General features: G+C 39.2%; 1 protein-coding gene across 6 annotated transcripts in view; it reads right to left on the reverse strand.

Annotated features, from left to right (window-relative positions):
• MIA2 (MIA SH3 domain ER export factor 2) overlaps positions 1–25,761 on the reverse strand; it is a 74,954-nt gene extending 49,193 nt beyond the window's left edge. For 4 of the 6 annotated variants that reach the window (XM_070754963.1, XM_070754952.1, XM_070754956.1 and 1 more), the window contains exons 1-7: positions 25,490–25,761; positions 22,960–23,093; positions 19,827–19,913; positions 15,966–17,049; positions 9,188–10,324; positions 6,688–6,879; positions 6,484–6,578 (exon numbers count right to left, since the gene is read on the reverse strand). In XM_070754963.1, coding sequence (XP_070611064.1) covers positions 6,484–6,578; positions 6,688–6,879; positions 9,188–10,324; positions 15,966–17,049; positions 19,827–19,913; positions 22,960–23,093; positions 25,490–25,604 — 2,844 coding nt within the window. In that variant the 5' untranslated portion in view covers positions 25,605–25,761. The remainder of the gene's footprint in view (positions 1–6,483; positions 6,579–6,687; positions 6,880–9,187; positions 10,325–15,965; positions 17,050–19,826; positions 19,914–22,959; positions 23,094–25,489) is intronic. The other 2 variants (XM_070754977.1, XM_070754970.1) reach the window with 2 other exon arrangements.
• Positions 25,762–27,066: the final 1,305 nt, after the last annotated feature.

The following is a 27,066-nucleotide window of genomic DNA, read 5'->3' on the forward strand; positions in this document are numbered from 1 at the left end:
GATATTTGTTTTTTCAAGATACAATATACCACTTCTATATACAGTATAGCTCTATAGCTATATACTGTACTATATAACAAATTCCACTGCTAGCTTTGCTTGTATGGAAGGGAATGTTTTGCATTTGGCAATAAATAATTGTTTGCAACCTACTTTATTTTCATAGATCTGTATCAGTTGTTTTAATCATATGTCTGCTTTTTACCCTTATGATTAATTACTAATCAATGGTATTTAAATATAAATGAAGCAAGAAACCAAGCAAAATAACAGGTTCAGATAGAATGGGAAACTTGTATAACAAGTTCCTGCCTCAATTTAATTCATTCCACTAAGAAAATTATATCTCAGATATGTCATTTTACTTCCAAATGCAAACCTCTTCCATTCTGAACAGACCTAGGGCCAAGATCTATGTCATTGTTGCCCACCGGCATATGAAGAGCAGCAAAAATTTCATACAGTGTTGTGTACTGTATGTAGAATTTTATTTAAATAGTTTAATTGTTTTTAGATTTGGTATATCATCCTTCAGAACAGATTACACAGATCTGATATACTGTATCACCCTCCAGGACAGAGGCTTACATACTGTACAATAACATTTAAAGTTTAAAATGAACTAATATACAACCTGTAAATACAAGGGTAGATAGTAGGGATGCAAAACTAAAATGCTAAAGCATACAATTAATTTCTAATAAAAAAAGCCTGAGAGAAGTCAAGGCTTTTTGCCTGATGCAAGAGATATGGTCAATAAAAACATCCTTTCTAAAGTTGCCCAGAAGAAAATTAAAGACAATTATGTTTTCAATGATATGACACCTATAAAGCAAACTATATGTAAGGTTCACATTTCTGGTCTTGTTCATTGAACAAATGAGAAGAGGAAAGAGCAAGAGATGTTAAAAGGTAGGAAATTATCAATGGATTTATGCTAAAAGAGAACTGAGATGCATAGCATGAATATAATATATTAGTCATGGATTTATGTACCATATTTTTCGAACTATAAGATGCTCCAGACTATGAGATACACTTTTGGGAAGGAAAACAAGTGGGTAGGAAATCTGCCAAAGTCTCACAGCATCCATCCAGTATTCACATGGCCTGTTTGCCGCGACTATTGCCCACCGCCGTGGCCCGTTCTGGAACAGCTGATTGGTGCCTCACCAACTTCCTTCCCTCCCATCAAAATATTTGGAGTGTAATACACACAGACATTTGCACCCACTTTGGGGTGGGGGAGTGCATCTTATACTCCAAAAAATATGGCTATGTATGTGTGTTTGTCTATGCATAGATTTGTTTTCGCACCCAAAATAGAAACCAACATTTTATACTCTTGACATTACAGGATAGAAATACTGTAATAGAAAAATTAACTGAAGAAACCTTCCCCGACTCACAAATTGAAAAATAAAAAAGCATCTAGTACTTAGAAAGTACATACTAAGAAAGCGGTCAGTTTAATAGGTTGGTATCTTAGATAAAACATTCAAAGTCTCATTTTCCATTACACAATTTAACTATATCATATACTTCTTTTCCCATTTGTGGAATGGGAAGTTTAAATCTATGAGATGCTATAAACGCGTTAATTTATTTTTCGAAGGTCATAACCCAGATGATAAAATCTTAGATAGCATTTGCTTCCAAATAGACACGAAATTCTCTAATATTAATGTTTTTAATGCAAGGGGGTGCAAAGGGAAGTTTATGACAAACTTTTAGTTTATCACTGTAGTATGCTATAATTGGAAAATATAGAATTATTTATTTATAGCAAATACTTTAAAATATATTAACAGATAGATTTTGTAACACTGTTCTACCACTTTCCCCAATCTGTATTTAGACTTAGGACAGTGTTGGAAAAAATATCAGACTGACAATTCTTGAAATAGACAAGATGGTCTGCAATAATATTGCATATATCCCACTTACCTGGCAGCGTTAGTTCATATCTATTCCTTTTAATATGAATTTTAAAGTATTACAGTGCCAAATGTGCCATTTTCATTCCTAAGCATACTTACTAAAAACTAACCAGCACTGGATTTAAATTTTACTTCTAAGTTAAGAAACATGGAGTGAGGCTGTGTAGGGAAAAACTGTTTTCCCTGCCAGAATTTTGACTCGTTTAATTTCCATCAGTCAATTTAAATTAATGTATTTTTAATCCATCAAAATTATAAAATGGAATTATTACAATTATGCTTATTTGTTTATCATATCCCAAAGAATCTGGGCAGACTCTGATAGCTCTAATTTTTTAATTTGATTGTGATAATATTTTAAATAAAATTTGGGAATTTCAAACATATTTATGTTGTATATGCACAGCTCCGTGCCCATATGATCATAAAGCATCATCTGCATTGAATAATTTTCCTGACTTTGTTAGGGAAAAAAGAAATTGCTAGGAAGAGTTGGGGAGTTGGGCAGCATAGAAATTAGACTAATAAATGAATAAATTAATTTAATTTTGCAGCTGCAATTTGAGTGTCAGGAATTCTCACTTCCTGGTCTGTCCACTCTCTTGCAAAGTATGTTATTCTTTCAGAATCCTTTTAAATTTCCTTAAATTTTCCCTATTCCTTTTGTCTTTGGTTGACATGGATGTGAGGGGGGGGGGAATTGCAGTGCAAAATGAGGTTGCCTCTGGTTTTGGAGACCAGAAGAAAGGTGTCAGAGTAGAGTAAACAGTGCTGTTATGGCCCCATCGTATTCCAGTTTTTAGGAGGAAGAGGAAGAGGAGTTGGAACTGGGACTGTCAAACAGGGGGTGGCATATCTCCCTTACAATGTTTGGAGAGGCCAGTGGCTGAGGACAATGCTGGCCAGGCTCTCAGGCATTGCTCAACTAGATGGAGAGCTGCAGACAGGCAATGATTGTTGAGAGACAGCAGATCCCCTGTGATGAGGAACAGCTGGCTCCCCCACTCCATCTGAGAGCACAGAGAGGAGAGGAGAGACAAGCTCAAAGGAGGTCTGCCAAGCTACTGGTGAGAAGGTTGCCCTGGAACATATGACATGGGTTGACTTAAGCAAAAGCTAAGGGAGATTATCTTTGTTGGGAACAATTGTTTGCTTTGACATAGCTTTGGAAAAACTTAGCCTTGACTTGTGTGTCTGGCTTTGCTTTGCCTTATGCCTTTGCCTGGTAGACTTACTTTGTGGCTTTGTCCTGTGGACTTTGACTATGAACCTTGTCCAAACTTGTTCAGCTGGTTCGGACTGGTTCAGGCGAACTGGATGCTAATTTTTCATCTGGTTCGCTGAAACGGTAGTTGCAAGGGCTGGCTGGCCCCACCCACCCCTTCCAGGAGTTCCACGCAGCCCATTTTGGATGCCTGGTAAGTGCAGGGTACATGCACCAGGGTACATGCACCAGAGCCTACAAAACGTTTGCCAGACTAATCCTTGAATACAGTTCATCTGTCTGGAACCCAGACCACATCTCGGACATCAACACCCTAGAAAATGTCCAAAGATACTTCACCAGAAGAGCCCTTCACTCCTCCACTCGAAACAGAATACCCTATGTAAGCAGACTATCAATCCTTGGTCTTGAAAGCTTAGAACTACGATGCCTAAAACACGATCTAAGTATTGCCCACAAAATCATATGCTGCAACATCCTGCCTGTCAATGACTACTTCAGCTTCAACCACAACAACACAAGAGCACGCAACAAATTCAAACTTAATATTAATCACTCCAAGCTTGACTGTAAAAAATATGACTTTAGCAATCGAGTTGTCGAAGCATGGAACTCATTACCGGACTCAGTAGTGTCAACCCCTAACCCCCAACATTTTCCCCTTAGACTATCCATGATTGACCTCTTCAGGTTCCTAAGAGGTCAGTAAGGGGCATACATAAGTGCACTAGCCTGCCTTTCGTCCCCTGTCCAATTGTCTCTCCTTATCTCATATATCATATATCTTTTCTTCCTTTCATATATCTTCTCTACTTTTATATCTTTTCTTTATATATAATACCTCATGTCTAGTCTCTTCAATATGTATTGTGTATTAGACAAAATAAATAAATAAAATAAATAAAATAAAAATGCAGAGGCTCTGGGAGGGCGAAAAACAGCCTACCTGGAAGTCCAGAAACATGCCCATTTCCAGTCTGCGGAACGCCGCCAGAGCCTGGGGGAAGCCGTTTTCCACCCTCCCAGAGGCTTGAAGAAAGCCTTCGGAGTCTGGGGAGGGCAAAACCTCCCCCCCATAGCGCACAAAACCTAATAGGCCACGCCCACCATCACCACGCCCACCCAGCAACTGGGCAGAGAACTGGTTGCTAAAACCTTTCAATCTCATCCCTGACCTTGCCCAATGAGCTTGCACCTTCTGTTTGGACTTCCTCTCTGGCTTTGAGAATTGTTTTTTTGCTTGCTGGCTTTTGTTTCTAGGATTGTCTGCCTTCAGGATGGTATGGGGCAGAGCCTTAACAGAGGTTGTGGAACCAATTCTTGTGGAATTAATAGAGCAATAAAGGATTCTATTGAAGCCTGCCTCTGCCTAGGTGACCTGGATCGTAATACAGTGGTACCTCTACTTAAGAACTTAATTCGTTCCGTGACCAGATTCTTAAGTAGAAAAGTTTGTAAGTAGAAGCAATTTTTCCCATAGGAATCCATGTAAAAGCAAATAATGCGTGCAAACCCATTAGGAAAGAAATAAAAGCTCGGAATTTGGGTGGGAAGAGGAAGAGGAAGAGGAGGAGGAGGACAGTCGCTGCCGAAGGAAGCAGGTGAGGTGAGGGGAATAAAAAAAATCCAAAACTTTAAGGCTTAAAAAAAAAGAGGGACTGAGGCGGCGAGGAGGAGCACGTGCCTCCCATACACTGCGCCAGAGAGAGAAACCCAGGGGGAACGGCAGGAAACTGGCCGAGCCTTTGTGCCGCTCTTAAATTTCCCAGGAATTTTTTCCAGGCTCGGGTTCTTAAGTAGAAAATGGTTCTTAAGAAGAGGCAAAAAAATCTTGAACACCCAGTTCTTATCTAGAAAAGTTCTTAAGTAGAGGTACCACTGTACATCTCTTTGGACTTCCCTTCTGATACTTGCCTTCTGATACCAAACACTAAAAGCTGTCCCACACAAATGATCTACATTTCATGTAATTAAAGTAAAATATCTTAATTATACAGTGATCCCTCGAGTTTCGCGATCTCGATCTTTGCGAAACGCTATACTCGTGATTTTTCCACGCGATGATTTCACTCCCTTCCTTTCTCATCTTTCTTTCTCTCTCTCTTTCTCTATCTTGCTTCTTCCTCTCTCACACTCTTCCTCCCTCTCTCATCTCTTTCTTTCCTTCTCTCTCTTTCTCTATCTCTCCCCCTCTTGCTCTCGAGCGGCGGGCGGCACCCAGGGAAGGTTCCTTCAGCCGCCCAGCAGCTGATCTGCTCGGCAGCGCAGTAGCAGCGAGGAGCCGAAGATGGGGTTTCCCCTTTGCATGGGCAACGGGGAAACCCCATCTTCGGCTCCTCGCTCCTACTGCGCTGCCGAGCAGATCAGCTGCTGGGCGGCCGAAGGAACCTTCCCTGGGTCTTCAACTCCCAGAATTCCCCGCCGCCCACGCAAAGGGGAAACCCCGATCGTGCACCGAGCGGCGGACAAGCGGCGGGCGGACAAGCGGCGGAAAAGCGGCGGGCGGAAAAGCGGCGGGCGGAAAAGCGGCGGGCGGAAAAGCGGCGGGCGGAAAAGCGGCGGGCGGAAAAGCGGCGGGCGGAAAAGTGGCGGACAAGCGGCGGGCGGACAAACGGCGGACAGGCGGCAGCCGGACAAGCCGCGGACAAGCGGCGGGTGGACAAGCGGCGGACAAGCGGCGGGTGGAAAAGCGGCGGCCGGAAAAGCGGTGGGCGGAAAAGCGGCGGGCGGAAAAGCGGCAGATAAGCGGCGGGCGGAAAAGCGGCGGGCAGGTGGGCAGGCGGGCAGGCAGGCGGCTCCTCAGCTGCTGGGCGGCGGAAGGAACCTTCCCTGGGTCTTCCCAGGTGTGGAAGTAAAAACACCATCTGCACATGCGCGGCCATGGAAAAAGGGGCGCGCATGCGCAGATGGTGTTTTTACTTCCGCACCACTACATTGCGAAAAATCGAGTATCGCGAGGGGTCTTGGAATGTAACCCTTGCGATACTTGAGGGATCACTGTAATCTGAATTGTAATTCAGGTTTATTATTAATGGAATTTAAACTACATCTATCTTTAACTATGCTGAAAAATATAAGCTTAAAAGGCCTTATGCACAACACTTTAAATGCCAAATAAATATTTTTTTAAAGCTGTCATACATGAACTGCAAAAATCTTGAAAAACATGAGAGAACAATAGAGAGACAGAAGATTATGTGTCTCTTTGCTGGACAAATCTCTGTCCAGATTTTTGGCTACCTAGACCTGGTAGACATACTACATTTTTTAATGATTAGCCTTAGCATCAGGAAGTAGACTCATATTAAAGCAACTTACCTTTTTACCTATATGTATCATAGATGAAAAAATAGAAGTTATAATGGCACAGAGTGTATTGAAATCCAGGATTATCTGAAGTAGCCGTTCATTTTCTGTTTCATGCCCAAGAAAAAGAAAAAGAAACAGTTCTTACCAATTATCTTTATATATGAAATGTTTTTTAAAATCTGGTCTTTTAATATTTAGATTAATTTTGCTTACCATTACTAATGATACGATTTGGATTCATTAGATTGTTCTCTTGTACTTCTTTGACGTCCTGTTGCTCTAGATTTTTTTTTCCTGAAGCATTTGGCTTTTTCTTACTATTTGTGTTTTTTTCAGAATACTGATCATTCGTAGCTTCCTTATTTGAATTCAAATGATTTTTTTCCTGGAGACCATTACCATTATCTGCAAAGAATTACATATTATATTTTTAATGTATATGACATTTTAGCTGGTTGTATTCTGCATCATTATCTTACATCTTGAAGAAATACAGCGTTCCCTCGATTTTCGTGGGTTCGAACTTCACGAATAGCCTATATCACAGTTTTTAAAAAAATATTAATTAAAAAATACTTCACGGTTTTTTCTATACCACGGTTTTCCCTGCCCGATGATGTCATATGTCATTGCCAAACTTTCATCTGCTATTTGCTGATTGGCCGAAATCTCAGCCAATCAACATTATTATCGCAAAAAAACCTTGTTAATAAATAATTATGTTTATAAATATCAGGATCACTAAGTGTCTTATTCAATGGTGAGTACCAGTAATAATGGTGAGTAAATGATTATTAAGGGAATGGAAATGGTAATTTAGGGATGTGTTAAGGGATGGCTTGTGATACTGCTCATAGGCAAAAATGGTGTATTTACTTCCGCATCTCTACTTTGCGGAAATTCAACTTTCGCGGGCAGTCTCGGAACGCATCCCCCGGGAAAATCGAGGGAACACTGTATAGGCTTTTCAGTTGCACAGTTTTTTGACTGAAAAAAAATTGAATTTTATTATTAGAATTTATGCAAAATTGCATGGCCCTCCCAGTCTCCATTTTCGCTGGCAGAGGCACCGTGGGCTGGTCCTTAGCTATTTCCAGGGTGGCGGTGCAGGCCTTATCTAAGCACTTCAAGGGACGGATTCAGCCTGCAGGCCTTCAATTTGACACCCCTTGAGGAGGGCATTAACTTGAAGTTCTGCCACTGTAAAAGAGGCATCCATTTTTTGTTGCATTCTGCCTTTTTAAAAAAAAGTGCTTTATTTAAAAGCAAAAATTTTCAAGAATGCTTGGTTTATCTACTTTTATTATCAAAACAGAGACCTAGTACCTTATTCTATCTTTTGGTTTTCACAGTTGTTTCTGATATCCCACATAAGCCCTTGGGTTTCTGACAGTAAATGCATTTTCGGTCTTCACACACTTCTCGTGTTCAATATTTAATTTATATTGATGTTCCACCAAAGTTGTTGTTTGTTTTCTTTTATTGTAAATATCTTCACATGGAGAAATGGATATGTTGTATGGAAGCTTTTCAAACTCTTGCTCTAGTTGCTGCAGTTCATCTACACAAATATTTTCTTGAAGAATCTTTCTTGATTCCCCAACTAGCTTTAAATTAAATTCCTGGTCTCTTAAGGAAGAACTGGCATCTTTCCATTCTAAGCCTATATTTGTTATCAATTTACCATTTTGAATTGTATTCTGGAAAACAAACTCTCTTTCCAGAATTGGGTATCTGTCAGTATTTCTATTACTGTTTGAGTCTGCAGTAACAATTTTTTCCATTGCATTACTTTATTAAAATAACAAAAAGTATTCACATCCTGACATTCATATTTTGTTTGTTCATGGGCATGTTTAGCCTTATGTCTCTTTGCTTTAATATTTTTATTAATTTTATGTTTTTTCATATATCTTTCCAAAATAATATTATGAAGTTTTATCAAAAATATTGCTTATAACACTTTGCCCTATATTAAAATTTCTCCCATTTTTGTTCCTGTGCACTATGTTTTTCTCACTTTTTTTTTAATCTTCCAGGCCCTTTTCTGGCTTAACTTTTTCATGCCCATAAATAAATAGTTTATCTACATAGTTTAAGTTTTTAAAACAAACTGTTTTGTCTTGTGCAAATATTTCATTATCAGGATCAACAACTAAATGGTGTGTGTTTAAGCTACCTTTATATACCAAAGGGTATGATCCATAATATGATTTATAGACTCAAGATGATGGGAGATCTAATCTGAGGAAAATTTGTTAGGATTAATATTAAGATCTGATTTGGAATCTTCCCTTTGAATGTCAAAATGTTGCACTAGATCTCCAGTGCAAAAGTGTCTACTAACTAGAAGACCATGGTTTTTAAGAAGTAAATTATTATAGTCAATGATTAAACTGCATTTAGTACTGATAACATCAGTGGTACTATTTCTTGCTAAAATTCAGGTTTGGTATCTTCAGTATTTAAAATGACATCTTTTTATAATGTTGACTTAAATTTTTAAATTTGTTTTCTAAATGAGATGTTAAATATGTTTTTGTGGTATATTCAACCTGATTTATAGGCTTTCTATCAGGTCTTGTACCTATTATAACACTTTTCTCCCTATTTGATTGATCAACATGAGAAGCTAAAATCTTTTGTTCACTTTTTAATTTCTTACCTTTTTTTGAATATATTAGACTTTCATACATATGTAGTAAATGCGTACCTTTCTTAGAAAAAGTATGAGAATCCGGATAATGTGAGATAATTTGTTCTTGGGTAGCATAATTTTCAATAGTTTCTGGTATTGAAGAAACATCACCACTCTGAGCACCATCATAATATTGTTCTATTGTTTCCAAATTGTTTGCTTCATTGCTTCTTTCACCCATCTGCATTTGTGGATCCTGAAAGTATTTCCTTTCCACGCTATGTGTGACGAATTTCAAATTATGTTTGACAAGTCCATTTGGATACTTTTCAGTTGTTCGCATCTTTTTGCTATCTTGTTGACTGTCAATAGTCAATTGCAAAATTTGTTTTGATACATGAATTTGTGCTTTTGCTCTTTTATGAGAAAACTGATTCATACTTTCTTTAGTTATACTTTTGCCCTGAAAATAGTCTTTATTATAACTCACGGAGGGGAATTTCACTGTACCAGGTGACATGCTTGCTACATTCTTCACCTCCACAAAGTCTTTATGAGACTCTATAACATCTTCTTCATATTTTTCTGAATACAAACAAATCACTGGTTCTGAAATCTCAGTTTTCTTTATAACATCCGTGTAATATATGACAGGGGTATTTTCATCCAAACCTTTCTTCATGTATTGTTTTCTAGATAAGGATATTCTCTTCGCAGATTTATACTGTTTTATTGATCGTTGCAGACTAAGCTGTAATTTTGAGATTTGGTGTGTTTTATCAAAGTTTTTATCACATCTTTTTTGATCCTGGAATAAAAGTTCTATTATACATTCTAAAAAATGTTTTTCAGATGAAGGACACATTTTTTCTGATAATAACCTAGCATCTTTTGTTACATTGGCACTGCCTGCATTGTTTTGCCTTTTTGATGAAAGTAAAAATATATCTTTGTTGAAAACATCTTCCTTCAGATTTGCTGTTTTCTGATTTAACTTATTTTTCTTTTCTATTTTTTTCTTTTTCTGTAGTGATGCAACACTATTTTTAGATTGGCTATTTTTAACTTTGGCTCTTTCAACTTCTTGCAAAGAATTTATGGTTTCATCTGGAAAGTTCTGAAAACTAAAGAGATCTTTATAGTGGCTAAAAAAAGAAATATACTGGAACTCTTCAGCTTCACTGTACTGTACTTCAGAATGTATGACTGAATCTGGAGAAAAACAAATAGAAAATCGAGACTGAGCTAACTTCTTTGCATCCTAAGTAACTCCTTGCTTTTCTTTGTCATTATGAACATAGCTTGCTTTAATATCTGCAGCATAAGTGGATTAGTTTTTATTAAAATCTTCATTCCAATACTCTTCATTAGCATTTTTAGCTTTTTGCTCTCTAATTCTCTCTTTTATTCCTCCCTTTTCTATTATAAGTTTTCTTTCTAATAAGGTTACTTTTCTTCCCCATTATAGCTGATTCCCTACTGTCTAAAACAGCAATAGATATTTCATTGTCATCTGGAATATCCTTGCAATCTGAAAAATTCCTTAAGGGTTCATCTATCTCTGAAAAAAAAATTCATGCATTTCTAGACTAATTTTAATTTTTTCTTGCATACTTTTAGACATTCTCCAATGCACTTGCAAGTAGAGTCCAGGATGGGTTATTCTCAGCCTGATTGGCTGGGACTGAGTTTAATTTAAATATTTAAATATTAGTCAGGCACCGCCCCCTTAGCCCTCCAGTCTAAAAAACTCAGTCGCAGTAATGGGACTTTGAGTTTTAGTTCTCCTATTAAACTTAGTTTAATAGGGTTAAATTTAATTGAAAATTTATTCAGTATTGTTTTTATAATGTTTTTTCTTGTGTTTCTCTCTTTCAGGCACAGGCCGACGCCCCCCCCCCTCTCACAGAATATCGCGTCCGCTGAGTCCTGCCGGCAAGTCCCTCAGCTCTCAAACGCCAGCGTGGAGCGTCGCCATCTTGGGGGGGGAAGGCATAAGGGCGGGAACGGAGAGAAAATATATATACGTCGAACTCAGGGGTTCAGATCTTCCGAGGGTCTCTTCGTGTCTTTCTCCACCAGAACGATGGGGAAGAAAGTGTCTCCTCAAACCATCAGCCGTTGGTTGAGGGATTGTATTTCAGAGGCTTACACCGCTAAGAATATTCCCATTCCACATGGGATAACTGCTCATTCCACCCGGAGTGCGGCCACGTCATCGGCCTGGAGGACACAGGCCTCACTCGAGGACATTTGTCGAGCTGCCACATGGGCAGCCCCGTCCACCTTTATAAGACATTACAGGATAGACTCTTTTGCTTCCTCGGAAGCGGCTTTTGGAAGGAGGGTTTTGCAGGGGGTATGTTCATTTTCAGAACCCCTGGTCCAACCTTCTCCCTCCCTCTGACTCTAACTTGGGTATATCCCATCCTGGACTCTCCTTGCAAGTGCATTGGAGAAGGACCGTTGAACTTACCTGAACGGTCTTCTCGATGCACTGCAAGGAGAGTCCAGACCCACCCGTTTGTTGGGACCAGGGTCACTTGTTTGTTGATGTTCTAGTTGAAACATGGGGGTTGATCCGAGTTTAATAAACCTTGATTCTTCATTACTGCTCCTTCGTGCTTATTAGACTGGAGGGCTAAGGGGGCGGTGCCTGACTAATATTTAAATATTTAAATTAAACTCAGTCCCAGCCAATCAGGCTGAGAATAACCCATCCTGGACTCTCCTTGCAGTGCATCGAGAAGACCGTTCAGGTAAGTTCAACAGTCCTTCTTTCTGCAGATTTCTAACACCTACAAAAGTGAATTTTCTTTTTGTTCTATTTTATCTCACCTAACTATTTTCCCAGCATTTTTTTTTTGTTTAATAGTTTTTTGCTCTGGTAGTGAACTAGCAATATTTTCTACCCCTAGATAAGACTGTTTCTTGAATTCTAGAATGTGAATAATCATCTTTTCTGGATCAAAGTGTTTCCAAACTCTTCCTTTTCTAATCCTGACCCTTTTTATAATTAGTTATTTGTATACATTGATAAGAAAGACAGTATTTTATCTTAGAATTCACCAACAGCAAGTGTGGTTTATTAACTTCTACTAATTCACAATTTCCAATGGTTTCTATATTTTTTTACTAGCTTTTGCTGCTAAAGAAGACAAGATAAAGTTTTCCTAAGAAGTATCAGTATTTTGATTTTCTATTTTTTTTAATATTCTGATTAAGTAGGAATTGCTTTTTATTTTTATTTTTTATCTGTAAAAAATGCTGCTTCACTATTTTTAGTTTGTCAGTTGTGCTCATTAGATTTTCGATCTATCTTCACAGTGTCTGCATTTTCTTTAGCTAAAGCATACTGAAAATCTAGACACATCCCACCACTAAAAGGACCCAACAACAAAGAATGCTATGACGAATCATCCAAAGCTAACCTCTTCAACACATTCTTTGGCTCAGTCTATGTAAACAGCAACAGTTCATCCCCAAAATTCCCTAATCACACCTCAAACACTCACAATGACTTAACCCAAATAGACTTCACAGAAGACAACGTTGAAAAAGCACTATGTGACCTTAAACCTTACTTATCGATTGAGCCTGATGGTCTATGTTGCATACTTCCTAAAAAAGCTTTCCACAGCCATAGCTGAACCACTAAGCATAATCTTTGAAAAATCATTCAGCACCAGCTCACTACCAAACTATGGTCACAACCAACAGTCATCCCCATCTTCAAAAAAGGAGATCCCAGTCTAGTTGAAAGCTACAGACAATCTCACTATGCTGCATCACATGCAAAGTTATGGAATCAATCATAAACCAATCAATTACCCTCCACCTAGAAACTAACAACCTACTTTCTAACAATTTGGTTTCAGAAAAAAAATATCTTGTAACCTGAAACTCCTTCACTGCAAAAACATATAAACTACACATCTCGATCAGGGCAAACCAATAGATGCAATTTACATTTACATCTGTAAAGCCTTCAATTCAGTGGTTCATGAAAAACTACTTCTAAAACTGAAATCCTATGGCATCTTAGGATCCCTCCATAGTTGGATAACTGTGTTCCTATTAAACAGACAACAAATTGTCAAAATAGGGAGTGCCATACCTAATCCTGTCAAGTTAAGAGCGGTGTACCCCAAGGCAGTGTACTTGGACCAACACTCTTAATACTCAATATAAATAACCTTTGCGATCACATTATAAGCAACTGCGTTCTCTTCACTGACGATGTAAACCTTTTCAACACCACCAATAACACAGCTACTCTCCAAGAAGACCTTGACTTTGTGTCTGAATGGTCAAACATCTGGCAATTCCAAATCTCAAACAAAAAATGCTCTGTCCTATACATTGGCAAAAAGAATCAGAACACCAAATACAAGCTGAATAAACAAGACCTTAGAGACAACCTTAGACCTTAGAGAAATTGTTATTTTAGACTTAATATTAGATTTGTCATTGTATACTGTTTTATCACTGCTGTGAGCCGCCCCGAGTCTGCGGAGAGAGGTGGCATACAAATCTAATAAATAAAATAAATAAATAACTAAAACCCTCACTCCATAAAAGACCTTGGAATAAGTACCAAAGTCCACTGCAAGAACATCGCTGAAAAGGTTTCAAGAGTTGTTAACCTAATCCTACATAACTTCTGTTCCGGTAATCTCACACTACTAACCAGAGCATACAAAATTTTTGTCAGGCCAATCCTTGAATACAGCTCATCTGTCTGGACCTCACACCACATTTCGGACATGAACACTCTAGAAAACATCCAGAGATACCTGTACTTTACTAGAAGAACCCTCCACTCAGAACAGAATACCCTACGTGACTAGACTTACAATCCTAGGTTTAGAAAGCTTAGAACTACGTCGCCTTAAACACGACCTAAATATAGCCCATAAATTCATCTGCTACAATGTCCTTCCTGTCAATGACTACTTCGACTTTAACCACAACAACACATGAGCACACAACAGATACAAACTTAAAGTATACCGCTCTAAACTTGACTGCAGGAAAAATGACTTTAGTAACCGAATAGTTGATGCATGGAACTCACTATCAGACTCTGTAGTATCATCACCTAACCCCCAAAACTTTACCTTTAGACTATCTACTGTTGACCCCTCCCAATTCCTAAGAGGTCAGTAAGGGGCATGCATAATTGCACCAGAGTAACTTACGTCCAGTGAAAGGCTACCAAAATTTTTACTACCACACTGTGGGCGTCCTGCATAAGCCACACCCACAGTATGGTAGTAAAAGTACAGGCATTTTCTTTCAACATCTTTCAGTGCAAATTGGGTGCTCTGGGGTGGAGCTCCATTTTCACTACCCAACTGTGTTCCCCCCGTCCGGGCAGTAGCCCACCCGTGTTTCCGTCCCCTGTCCTAATGTTTCTCTTTTACTAGTATCATGTATATAAATATTATTATATCTCTGTATACCACCAATACATACTTGACAAAACAAACAAACAAGAAGGGAGGCATACAAATCTAAATAATAATAATAATAATAATAATAATAATAATAATTATTATTATTATTATTATTTGTAAAATAGCTACCGTGTTTCCCCGATAGTAAGGCAGTGTCTTACTTTTTTTTAACCCCCAAAAGCCCCCCTATGTCTTACTATGGGGGTATGTCTTACATTGGAAAAAAAATTGAAAGGGTCCTTTTAGCGGCGCAGCAGCGAGGAGGCGAAGATTGGGGTTTCCCCTTTGCGTGGGCGGCGGGGAAGACCCAGGGAAGGGATAGCGGCGGTGGTTTGGATTAAGCGATCGTAATCCCCCAAAAGGATGAACTCCAGCATCGGAAGGCCGATGAACCGATGGCTACGAAATTAAGGCTTTTCTTTGAGAGAGAGAGAGAGAGTGGGGGATAGTCGTCGTCGGAGCGCTAAAGACCAGGGCAGAGAAAGCGCGAGCTGCATGCGGGAGAAGCGGAAGAGGAATCAGGCAAGCCGAATGGGAATCCCTCCCCTGCCCTCCCTCGCTCCATTCCCCGCCAGCAATTCCTCCGCAAACCCACCTCTACATCCTCGCTCTGCAAGTGCCGAGACAGGCGGACCACGTTGCAAAGGGCTGCCTCTCCTGCCGCCGCTGCTATTGCTAATGCCCGGGGCTGTAAGCAAAACCCGGAACGGACTCACACAGAACAGGCTCCCATTCGGCTTGCCTGATTCCTCCTCCGCTTCTCCCGCATGCAGCTCGCGCTTTCTCTGCCCTGGTCTTTAGCGCTCCGACGACGACTATCCCCCACTCTCTCTCTCTCTCTCAAAGAAAAGCCTTAATTTCATAGCCATCGGTTCATTGGCCTTCCGAGGCTGGAGTTCGTCCTTTTGGGGGATTACGATCGCTTAATCCAAACCACCGCCGCTATCCCCCCCTCGCGCGATTCCTTGCACCTTCTTCCCAATGTTATCTGCGGTTCAGCCTCCTTCCCCGTCGAGAAAGCGTGTGCAGCGGGGAAGACCCAGGGCTCCCCCCCCCCGCAATACCCCCGTGTTTCCCCGAAAGTAAGACATATGTCTTACTTTCGGGGTATGGCTTATATTAGCCAACCCCCCTGAAACCCCCCATATGTCTTACAATCGGGGGGGTCTTACTATCGGGGAAACACGGTAACATAATAGAAACACTGGAGCTTTTTAGAGCCTTTTTAATTCCCCCCCTGCAGTTTGAGTATTTAATGGAACAAAATTATCTATACTGTGAGAAAATTATTTACAACTGAGCTCTGAACAGCTGGAGACTCATGTCTTAGCCAATTAACTGATATGGCCTTATCAGTTACTTCAATTATATTATTATATACATTTCATACAAACCTGACTGGCTTTTTATTCGTTCTGACTCCATAGTATTTTCGGTATTTTGGCTCCTTGATATTGAATCTTGTTCTGTACTGGAAGATTTTAGATTTTCAGCAAGTTCAGTGAAAAACGAAGCAGCTTCCCTATTCATGAAATCAGGATATTCATTCCCTACGGGAGCTTCAGTATCTGTAATATCTGGGCTGGTAATTTCTCTGTGATATTTTTCTTTCTTTTCATGTACTACCGATTCAGGTGTTTGCTCTGTATTCTTTTTGTTTTCTTCTTCTTGGAGCATTTGCTCTACTGCTGCTTCTTTCAAACCATCCTCCACTGGGACCGGTTGTATATTAGGAGGCAGTGGGTCTTCATTTTGATCTACTTCTCCATTTGCAAGCTGTTCTTTGTCTTTTTGAGTGTACCCGAAACTTAAAATATCATTTAACTTCAGATCAAACCAGCTTAATCCAGACAGTTCATTATTACTATGTTTCTCTATTCTTGCTTCAGAAGCTGCATCTTTGCCATGGGAGCCACTGTTGGAAGCAGTGTTGGAACTTCTGTGGAGATCTGGATCGCCATCTTTGTTCAACAGATCAGGTCCTGATTTTTTATTTCCAAAATTAAACAAATCTGTCAAACTGCTCTGAAACCAGCTTTTGGGCTCCATTTTGCTCTCTTTGGATTGTTCTTTAATATCGGCATTGTCAGCTATTGCTATTTTTCTACGACGAAACGTAATTTGTTCCAAAACCTCTGAGGATTTTCCAAAAGCCTCCTCATTTTCTTCCCTTCCCAAACTGAGCCAATCTGCAATAGCAAAAACAGTCCAAATACTTGACTGAGTTGGGACTGGTTTCAGAGCCTGGTTGACTGGGTCATCCTGCTGTCTAGACTCCTCTTGATCAGACTTGCTTTGACTACTGTATTCTTTTGGGACAGAAGTATCTGGGAGCTTCATTATTTCATCCTCGGGCATGTTAAAGTCTGTGTTTTTACCATCAGCATAGTTTTCATTTTCTTCAGCGTGACGATTTAATATGCTGTCTTCATTTTCAAAAACATATTCTTCACCATCAAGACAAAGGAAATCAGTTTCCTAAAAATTAAAATACAGTACATGTAAAATGAATATATTAATTTTTGACTTATTTAAAACATTATTTACCTAGCTTTCCTCCCCCATTAAAAAAGCAATTGAAAACCCTTTGAGAAGCCCCCCTTTATACACTATCAACAATCTCTCTATATATAATATAAATATATAAATATAGATAGCAATAGTCAGGGCCGCCGATAGACCGGTACTACTGGGAGTCCCGTGACGGGCCCGGTGAAATTGAACAATTAGGGGGGGCCCGCAGTCACCAGCTCCTTGCACATGCGCAGACTGTCACCTCAGCAAAGAAAAAGGCCGGGCCTTTTACTTTGCTGAGGTGAGGCAGCAGGCAAAAGAGGGAGGGTACTGTCTGCGCATGGCTGGGCCCCCTAATTGTTCAAAAAGTTGTGAGAACAGAAGCTCAGCTTCCTTCTTAGCACCTTCCAAGTTTTCCGGCAACTGCAGCGCCCCGCCTGGCTGGAGCTTCCCTGGTGGCTGCAGCAGGTGAGCTTTGGGGCTGGTGGGGTAGGCAAAGGCGGCGTGCTGGCCGGCCAGAGCCGGGATGGGATAAAGCGGAGGCGGGTAGATGGCTGGCAAGCCGCCGAGGGAGGCCGGCGGGGGCAGGTTGAGCAAGCCGGGCTTGGGGACAAAGGCGGCGGCGGGCAGGGGGACCAAGCCCGGTGGGGCGCAGGGCAAAGGCGTCTCAGTGCGCAGGCAGGCGCCGGGGCTGCCGGCGGAGCTCTCCGGGGAGATGCTGGGCACCGGCCGCGCCGGCTCCTCGTCCAGGAGAGCGTCAATGCGGAAGTTGTGGGATTTCTCCGTGGGCTTCTGCATGCCGGCTTATGGGCTGCCGCTTCGGCCCTGCTTTGCGGGGCCTTAACGCGGCTCTACCTTTTCCCGGGGCGGCGGCGTTGGGCAATGCGGCCGCTGCTCCAGCCCCTTCCTCGCAACTCACTCACACACACACAAACACACCTGCCCTATTGGCTGGGCACGCCACTGCCCCCCTCTTCTACAAGCCGCTACGGCGGGGTGGCTCCTCCTTTCCCTCCCCTCCCCTCCCCTCCTCCGATTCTTCCAAATCCCCTCCCCACCTGTCCCTTGGCTCCCCACCCCTCCGGCCGAGACCCCCCTCCAGGCTAGAGCCTGGCGTCGCCCTCCCCACCCACCCCCAAGTCTCGATTAGGAGGGTCGGCACTGGCATTTCAAACTGGAAAGCGATCCGCCCCCCCTCCCACCTGTCCCTAGGCGATCTTAAAGAGCTGGGGAGAAAGAGAGAGAAAGAGATAGCAAGAGAGGGAGAGAGAGAAAGAGAGAGGGAGAGAGGGGGGAGAGAGAGATAGCAAGAGAGAGAGAGAGAAAGAGAGAGGGAAAGAGGGGGGAGAGAGGGGGGAGAGAAAGAGAGAGAAAGAGAGGGAGAGGGAGAAAGAGAGAGGGAGAGAGTGGGGAGAAAGAGATAGCAAGAGAGGGAGAGAGAGAAAGAGAGAGGGAGAGGAGAGAGATAGCAAGAGAGGGAGAGAGAGGGAGAGAAAGAGAGAGAAAGAGATAGCAAGAGAGGGAGAGAGAGAAAGAGAGAGGGAGAGAGGGGGGAGAGAGAGATAGTGGGAGAGGGAGAGAGAGAAAGAGAGAGGGAAAGAGGGGGGAGAGAGGGGGGGAGAAAGAGAGAGAAAGAGGTTTCAATTAAAGATTGGACAATCTTTTATCAGGGATAATCTGAGGACTGCTGCCCTGGGTAGTGGGTCCCTTTCAACTCTATGAATCTATAAAATCAATTGTCCACTTGAATGAGCTAATGCAACCTATCATAACAGAGGAAGAATAAATTTATTGTCTCCATTTTTCAGTTCCATGCAACTTTAAAGTTCTAAAAATGAAAAAGGTTAGTTACTAATACTGAGGGATAGAATTCAGTATCATGCAAACCAATCTCGGTTGACATATGGAACTTTAGGGGCTTTCCATATTGTTTCTATTTGCTTGTTTTAAAATAAAACAAAATAAAATACACATTGGAAAAAATGTTGCCAGTACAGTGGTACCTTGGTGCTCAATTGCTTTAAAACTCATCAAATTTGGTATTCAGCTTATTTTGACATGAACATTTTGTCCCGGTACTCATCATTTGCTTCCTACTCAAGGCACCAGCTAGAACTTGTCAGTGTCCGCTATCTTTCCACTTTGTGTATGGTTTGCATGAGATGTATGATTGTTTTTATGTTAAGGGTTTTAAACTGTTTTTTAAATATTGCATTTGTACTGTTTTTCTTGTTGTGAGCCGCTCCGAGTCCTCGGAGAGGGGCACCATACAAATGTAATAAATAATAATAATAATAACAACAACAACAACAACAACTGTCAAACAACTACTTTTTTCTATCACTTTCTCTAAAGGGGGAAGATGGGAGACAAGATGCAAGTTGGCTCAAATGATGGTTTTACTTCTTCAGTCAAGGTGGGCCAGGAAGCCAAAAGGTTAGACACCTATGATTTATTGATTGTTTCTTCATTGCTTATTTGACCTCTATTACAGTCATTAAGTGTTGTACCTTATGATTCTTGACAAATGTATATTTTTCTTTTATGTACACTGAGAGCATATGCACCAAGACAAATTCCTTGTGTGTCCAATCACACTTGGCCAATAAAGAATTCTATTCTATTCTATTCTATTCTATTCTATTTATATGAACAACTCAATACACCAAATTAACTCCTGAGGTTTCTTTGAAATAATATCATTAGAGAATTTGAAATGTTCATGAAGCATTTTAATTTACCTTTGTGGACACTTCTATTTCTTCAGTAACAAACACATCTTCTGTTTTGACAGCATCCATTGAGAAGTAACCAAATTCTTTGCCTTTCTATAGTAAAAAGGAAAAAATGGCATTTATGAACAGTGATTTCTACTTAAAATATTAATGAAACAAAAATTATACCCTTTAGAATTTTTTCTCCTATGTTGGGGAATAAAATTGTTTTTTTCCCTAAGGAAAATTTACTTCTTCCTGTCTTTAAAAAAAAAAAGAATAGAGAAATGTTTGTTTTTAGTTTACATGCCATAGGATATCATCAATAGTGGTTTTGCTATTTTATCATCAGTACATTTTTGCCAAATTATGTCAATAGGTCTCAGTTTCAGTTTAGAAGGAAATAGTTTTATCATACAATCAAACTGATAACAATTCAGTTTAAATTAAGGAAAAATAGGGATGTGAACTATTGGCAAAAAAAGGGGATCCAATATTGTATACGTCAGTGGTTCCCAATCTGTGGTCCGCAGACCCCTGGGGGGTTGCAATGTTATCACAGGAGGGGTTTATAAAGGCTTGAAGATATGTTATGATTTAAATCTTGAGGCCACAAAAAGTACTTAAACAGGGTCCATAGTGAAGAAAAGGTTGAGAACCACTGGTTTAGGTTAACAGTGAGGATCTATTCTAAAATCTATAATGTAATTATCAGAAACAACGCAATAGAAACATAGAAACATAGAAGTCTGACGGCAGAAAAAGACCCCATGGTCCATCTAGTCTGCCCTTATACTATTTTCTGTATTTTATCTTAGGATGGATATATAATAATAATTGAAAGCATTCAAAAAGATACTAATCATCATATAGAATAGATATCAAAAAGTATAATTAACACTGTTAAATCAGATATTATAATCTGCCCAGTTCAAGCATTTTGAGCCACAAGATCAAGATACAAAATGATAGAATGCTAAGCCTGTTCATCTAATTGATTTAGCAATTAAATCCTTTAGATCCGTTTGTTGAACCATTATGTTGCTTTTAGTTGTAATGGCTACAGTAAGATGGAAGTACGGTAACTTTCCAGTACTTTTGGACGATACTAGTTTTAGCATGGTATGTTAGTCCATGTTACTTAACCTCTGTGATTATGAGGGCACTGGTAAGCAACAACAGAGGAACAATTTATAAAAATTATAAGCTCCTCATTTATACGTGCACAATAATGTTACATAAAAATGTTACATAAAAATACAAAAGAGACAGAAATTGTGTGGTGATAATGCCGCCCCAAGTCTACGGAGAGGGGTGGCATACAAATCTAATTAAAAAATAAATACAGTGTTCCCTCAATTTCCGCGGGGGATGCGTTCCGAGACCGTCCGCGAAAGTCGAATTTCCGCGAAGTAGAGATGCGGAAGTAAATACATTATTTTTGGCTATGAACAGTATTCCAAGCCTTCCCTTAACACTTTAAACCCCTAAACTGCAATTTCTCATTCCCTTAGCAACCATTTAGATTATTACTCACCATGTTTATTTATTAAAGTTTATTAAAAAAAATATTTATTAAAGGCGGACAAAAGTTTGGCGATGACGTATGACGTCATCGGGCGGGAAAAACTGTGGTATAAGGGGAAAAAACCACAAAGTATTTTTTAATTAATATTTTTGAAAAAACGTGGTATAGCTGTTTCGTGAAGTTTGAACCCGCAAAAATCGAAGGACCACTGTAATACATAATAAATGCAATGTTGCCTTCCTCATTTGGACAAAAACATTAGATGTTGTGAACTCTGAAGGTAAATCAGACCCTTCGTTGCTTTCAATAAGCCAAAGAATGCCCAGCTGCAGTTGAGCGCGTAGCCAAAAGGAATGTTCAATTTCAAATGTATCTTTCTGCAGAAAAAATTGGACATCCCTGATAGAGAGATACTTCTATGCTGCTTCTATAAGTCAATTAGAATGTTACGTGCAATACATACATAACAGTAGAATAATTCTGTCTTTGGCCGTATGGAAAGATCTCAGAAGTCTAACTTTTCAGCAAAGCAATTTTATTTAGAAGAAATCAGAGATTCTTCTAATGGGTTCCCACCAGTTCAGATTGGTTCTATAGAACTGTTAGTAACTTGGTGGCCTCAGTCACTGGAACCGGCAGCAACCCAGGTCTTCCATGCTCCTGAGCTGGTTCTCTTGGCGCCATAGGTACCGCCATATTTTTTTTTTGTTTGTGCACATGCGCAGCTTTTTTTTTAGTACACACATGTGCATGGCGAACCGGACGTAGCAGAATCCAGAACCACTCCCGGAAGAAATCCACTACAGTCAGTAGTATTAGCTGCTACTAAAGCTGTAGGATTGAAGTTTAATTTAAACACAGTCAACATCTGCTGTTTTCCTGAAAACATTTCAAACTAATTATAAACTTGGCATTAAACACTTCAGCTTTTATGAGAAGAGCTGACCGAGGTCAGAGCTGTAGAGAGAGCATTAATAATTGGTGATGTGAAAAGGGAGCTTAACTCATCGTTTAAAGCAGGCGTCTCCAACCTTGGCGACTTCAGGACTAATGGACTTCAACTCCCAGAATTCCTCAGCCAGTTTCTCCCACTTTTAAAATCTTTGAGATTCCTGGGGACACAGCCTACTTTATTTCTGTGTCCTACATCAGTCTGGTTCTTTCTTCATTGTTTTTGATTACTGAAGTCAATGGCCCAGGCAACAGAAATATTCAGCAAAACCAAAAATATATGATTCCCTTGTTTATGAGATGTAATGTGTGGTTGTGAATGAGTTGGCTGACTGATTTTAAGATATATGGGATTTTAATAGTAATTTTTAATTAATTAGATTTGTTGCTGTGTTGTTTTTTGTATTCTGTGAGCCGCCCCGAGTCTTTGGAGAAGGGCGGCATACAAATCCAATCAATGATGATAATAATAATAATGATTGATTAGTTTATAACTTTAAAAGAAAAGTATTGCTCCATCTGGTCATTTAAAAAAATTCACTCAATTTTAAAAATCCTTTCTCTTGTCTGCAAGATGATGTAATTCTTCCCTCTGCCATAACACTCTTAAAACCCTTAAAGTTGTAGTGATATTATAAATAAAACTAACCATTCTCAGGCAAATTGTTGACTGATACTTACACTTCCTGCCCACAAATCTTCCCTTTCTCTAGAAAGTTTGAAGTATACCATAATTTCTTCCCCACTTTTGAAGCTCAGGTAGCGGCAATCCGGCCCAGTGTAGTCTTTAATGGCTAACACTCTGCTAATAGTTGCTGGGTAAAAATTAAAAACAGAGGCAATATTTTAAAGACCTTTTTCATGTTATTTAATGAACACAGAACCAAGCATTTATCCGTACAATGCAGCAATCAATACAGTAACCGTTTCAATCAGATATGTTTTTTCTCAGAATTGCGGAAAAGCATTAATGTGATCTTGGGAAAAGAAGCAGCTGCTTTAAGGGGCTGTTTGCATGGGTGCTGAAACAAAAACACATTCTCCTTATATGTGACAGATGATCATGGTTTAACATTGAATCTTAAATTATCCACACTTGTACTGTTACCAATCAGAGTCACTGGTAATGAGTTGGGCAGCCATATACATTTTCGTAATAAAACTGAGTTTTTCTTACTTACTAATTACTCTATCTATTTTGCTATTAGGACTGAAGATATAATTTGACAAGATACTTTACCCTCCCAAAATTATTTTATACTTTATACCGAAGTCAATATAAAAGGTCTATACAATCCTGTTAAAATGCAAGGTTAAAGCTAAATCACTTCAGTCTATACAACCCTGTTAAAATGCAAGGTTAAAGCTTCAAATTCACTTCAGAATTTTTTCCACCTTGAATAAGTTTATTATCTATATTTATATCTATATATTTATCTTACAATTCAACAGAAAAACAAACAGATGTTTTAGGGGAAATTAACAAAAAAGCTTACAATAATGTGCACACCCTTAAATTAATATTTTAACCACTTTTTGATTTTATGATAGCATTGTGCAGCTTATATTCATTAATAGGGCTATTTATGTATACGTTTTACATCTACGATTTCCAAATATGTACAGTTGATTTAATAGGATTTACTGCTTGCAAATAAATAACTTGCATACAAATGTTGGAAGGCTTTTTGGTTATGTATTTACTCTTAGAGGTTTTGACTGAAATACTAAAAAAGAAATCTAGCCAAATATATTCTCCTTATATTCTCTATAAATTTACCAGTAATTAATATTCAAAAATAATATTAAATTATTAACTTCCTATTTAGTAGATACAAGGATACAATTAATGCTGTTTCATCTGAGATTCTATTTCCAAGGTCTGTTAACGGGCTTGCTATTGAAGTTTAACAAGTCAAATCTGTTAACACTAATTTTTCAGGCCATAGAACTTGTTTAAAAAATTACAGAGCTCTATATCATGATGCTAAATGCTTGTGATAGAAAATTCCCTGAGCTTTATTTCTAATCTAATGGTTTCTTTTGCCTTTTGTCCCTCCTGGGACTCCATCAAGTTGTCATAGAACCATGAGGATGTGCTATATTTTGAAAAAAGAATTTCATTATTTATAGTCTCAGCAAATGACTCTTTTTAAAAACAAACAAACAAAAACCCAGGTTAGAAAATAATTAATTGATCTTTCATAGAAACATAGAAACATAGAGGTCTGATGGCAGAAAAAGACCTCATGGTCCATCTAGTCTGCCCTTATACTATTTTCTGTATTCTATCTTAGGATGGATATATGTTTATCCCAGGCATGTTTAAATTCAGTTAATGTGGATTTATCCACGTCTGCTGGAAGTTTGTTTAAAGGATCCACTATTCTTTCAGTAAAATAATATTTGCTCATGTTGCTTTTGATCTTTCCCCCAACTAAGTTCAGATTGTGTCCCCTTGTTCCTGTGTTCACTTTTCTATTAAAAACACTTCCCTCCTGGACCTTATTTAACTCTTTAACATATTTAAATGTTTCGATCATGTCCCCCCTTTTCCTTCTGTCCTCCAGATTATACAGATTGAGTTCATTAAGTCTTTCCTGATACGTTTTATGCTTAAGACCTTCCACCATTCTTGTAACCCCTCTTTGGACCCGTTCAATTTTGTCAATATCTTTTTGTAGGTGAGGTATCCAGAACTGAACACAGTACGTATTCCAAATGTGGTCTCACCAGCACTCTATATAGCGGGATCATAATCTCCCTCTTCCTGCTTGTTATACCTCTAGCTATGCAGCCAAGCATCCTACTTGCTTTCCCTACCGCCTGACTGCACTGTTCATCCATTTTGAGACTGTCAGAAATCACTACCCCAAATCCCTTTCTTCTGAAGTTTTTGCTAACACAGAACTGCCAATACAATACTCCAGAAATATCAACCCTATTGCATACTTTAGAGTCATCGGCAAATAGGCAAACCTTTCCTACCAAACCTTCCCCTATGTCACTCACAAACATATTAAAAAGAATAGGACCCAGAACAGACCCTTAACATGGATATATTGATAGCATTTTCCTTATCATTCCAAATTAGTGCTTAAACTTCTCAAATTAACTTCCCAAAGTTTTTCAAAGAAATATACTCATAGAGTTTTGCAGCGTTACTACACTGTTGAATAGACTTAGTTAAAACAAATATCTTTGTACTTACTTTCGCATTCTGAATCGCCACACTTTTTCCGTGTTGAAAGCACCTTAGTACTCTTTGTGTTTGTTGACAATGAAAAAATTAAAAGTATAACTCTGAAGTCTAAAATCTTCAACATACTTAAAAAATGTTGTCTCTGAAAGAATGTTTAAAAATGAGAGTCTCATGAGCAGAGTAGTTTTTCAATTCCTTTAGTTAATAAGCTTTTAAAGATTTAAAAAAACTTCATCAATTCATTTTCTTCTGTTCTTTAGACTCTGCTCCCACAAATGCCCTTTCGACAGTATTTTGAGTCAGCTATCCTGCTTTAATAATTAACCACAGTCAATATACATGGTTTAAGGTTTTAAAATAAAAAAAATGTATTCCCCAAAGTAATTTTAATATAAAATTCCTGCTTTATACTAATCTGAAAATATAAATTGTTTATGTGACTTGTGTGTTATAGGAAGAAATGTTTCTAATAAAATTAATACTGTATATGATCCCCCCCATCAAAAAAATTGTGGTTTGAGTTCTATAGTTGTTTGAATTCCTGTTTTTCAAGCCCTATGACTGAATTTATGTTTTTGTTTTAGAGTATAACCCTGGACCTGGGCAAATTCACTGGACATTATTCCACTTTTGGTGGTTATTTCTGTCAATTAAGCATGAGTTGTGAGCCGCCCCGAGTCCACGGAGAGGGGCGGCATACAAATATAATAAATAATAATAATAATAATAATAATAATAATAATAATAAATAATAGGACTGTAGTTTCAGGTTAGTATAGGAGTCAGTTCAACGAGGTTTCTTTTGTGTGTTGGTTATACTACCAAAACCTAGGCATGCATCTATGCACAAACCTACCTACACACCTGTAGGGCTGGGGTGGCATAGTGTTTTGAGTGTAGCACTGCAGGCTACCTCAGCTAACTGCTAGCTGTAGTTCAGCAGTTCAAATCTCACCACCGGCTCAAGGTTGACTCAGCCTTCCATCCTTCTGAGGTGGGTAAAATGAGGACCCAGATTGTTGAGGGCAATATGCTGATTCTGTAAACCGCTTAGAGGGGGCTATAAAAGCACTGTGAAGTGGTATATAAGTCTAAATAGTATTGCTATATATTGCTACATATCATTAACTGACACATAACAGTCATATTTCCCAATTGAAATGAATTATAAAGTCAGACCACATATTTAAAAATACTTGGCTTCAACTAAATGTGAACAAGATTGGAATTGCAATCCATGGAACAGCTTGCCTTCAGAAGGTATGGGAGCTTAATGACTGGAAGCTTTCAAGAAGAGACTGAACTGTTACCTGTGAAAAATGGTGTAGGGTCTGTTTGGGTGGTGGAGGAGTGGGTTGAACTAGATTACCTATAAGGTCAATTCCCTAATCTGTATCAATATACCAGAGGTTTTTAAGAAGAGGTTGGATAACTATTTGTCTGAAATATTATAGGGCAGGAGTTGGCAACCTTAAACACTCAAAGAACTCAACCGGAAGCCCCGGTCAATTCTGGAACTGACCGGTAGTGCTGTTTCCCCTACCATAGTGTCTCCTCCTGGCATGGCCTCCTTTTTCCTCTGCTGA

This window comes from Erythrolamprus reginae, chromosome 1 (assembly GCF_031021105.1).
Source record: "Erythrolamprus reginae isolate rEryReg1 chromosome 1, rEryReg1.hap1, whole genome shotgun sequence".
Classification (NCBI taxonomy): domain Eukaryota; kingdom Metazoa; phylum Chordata; class Lepidosauria; order Squamata; family Dipsadidae; genus Erythrolamprus; species Erythrolamprus reginae.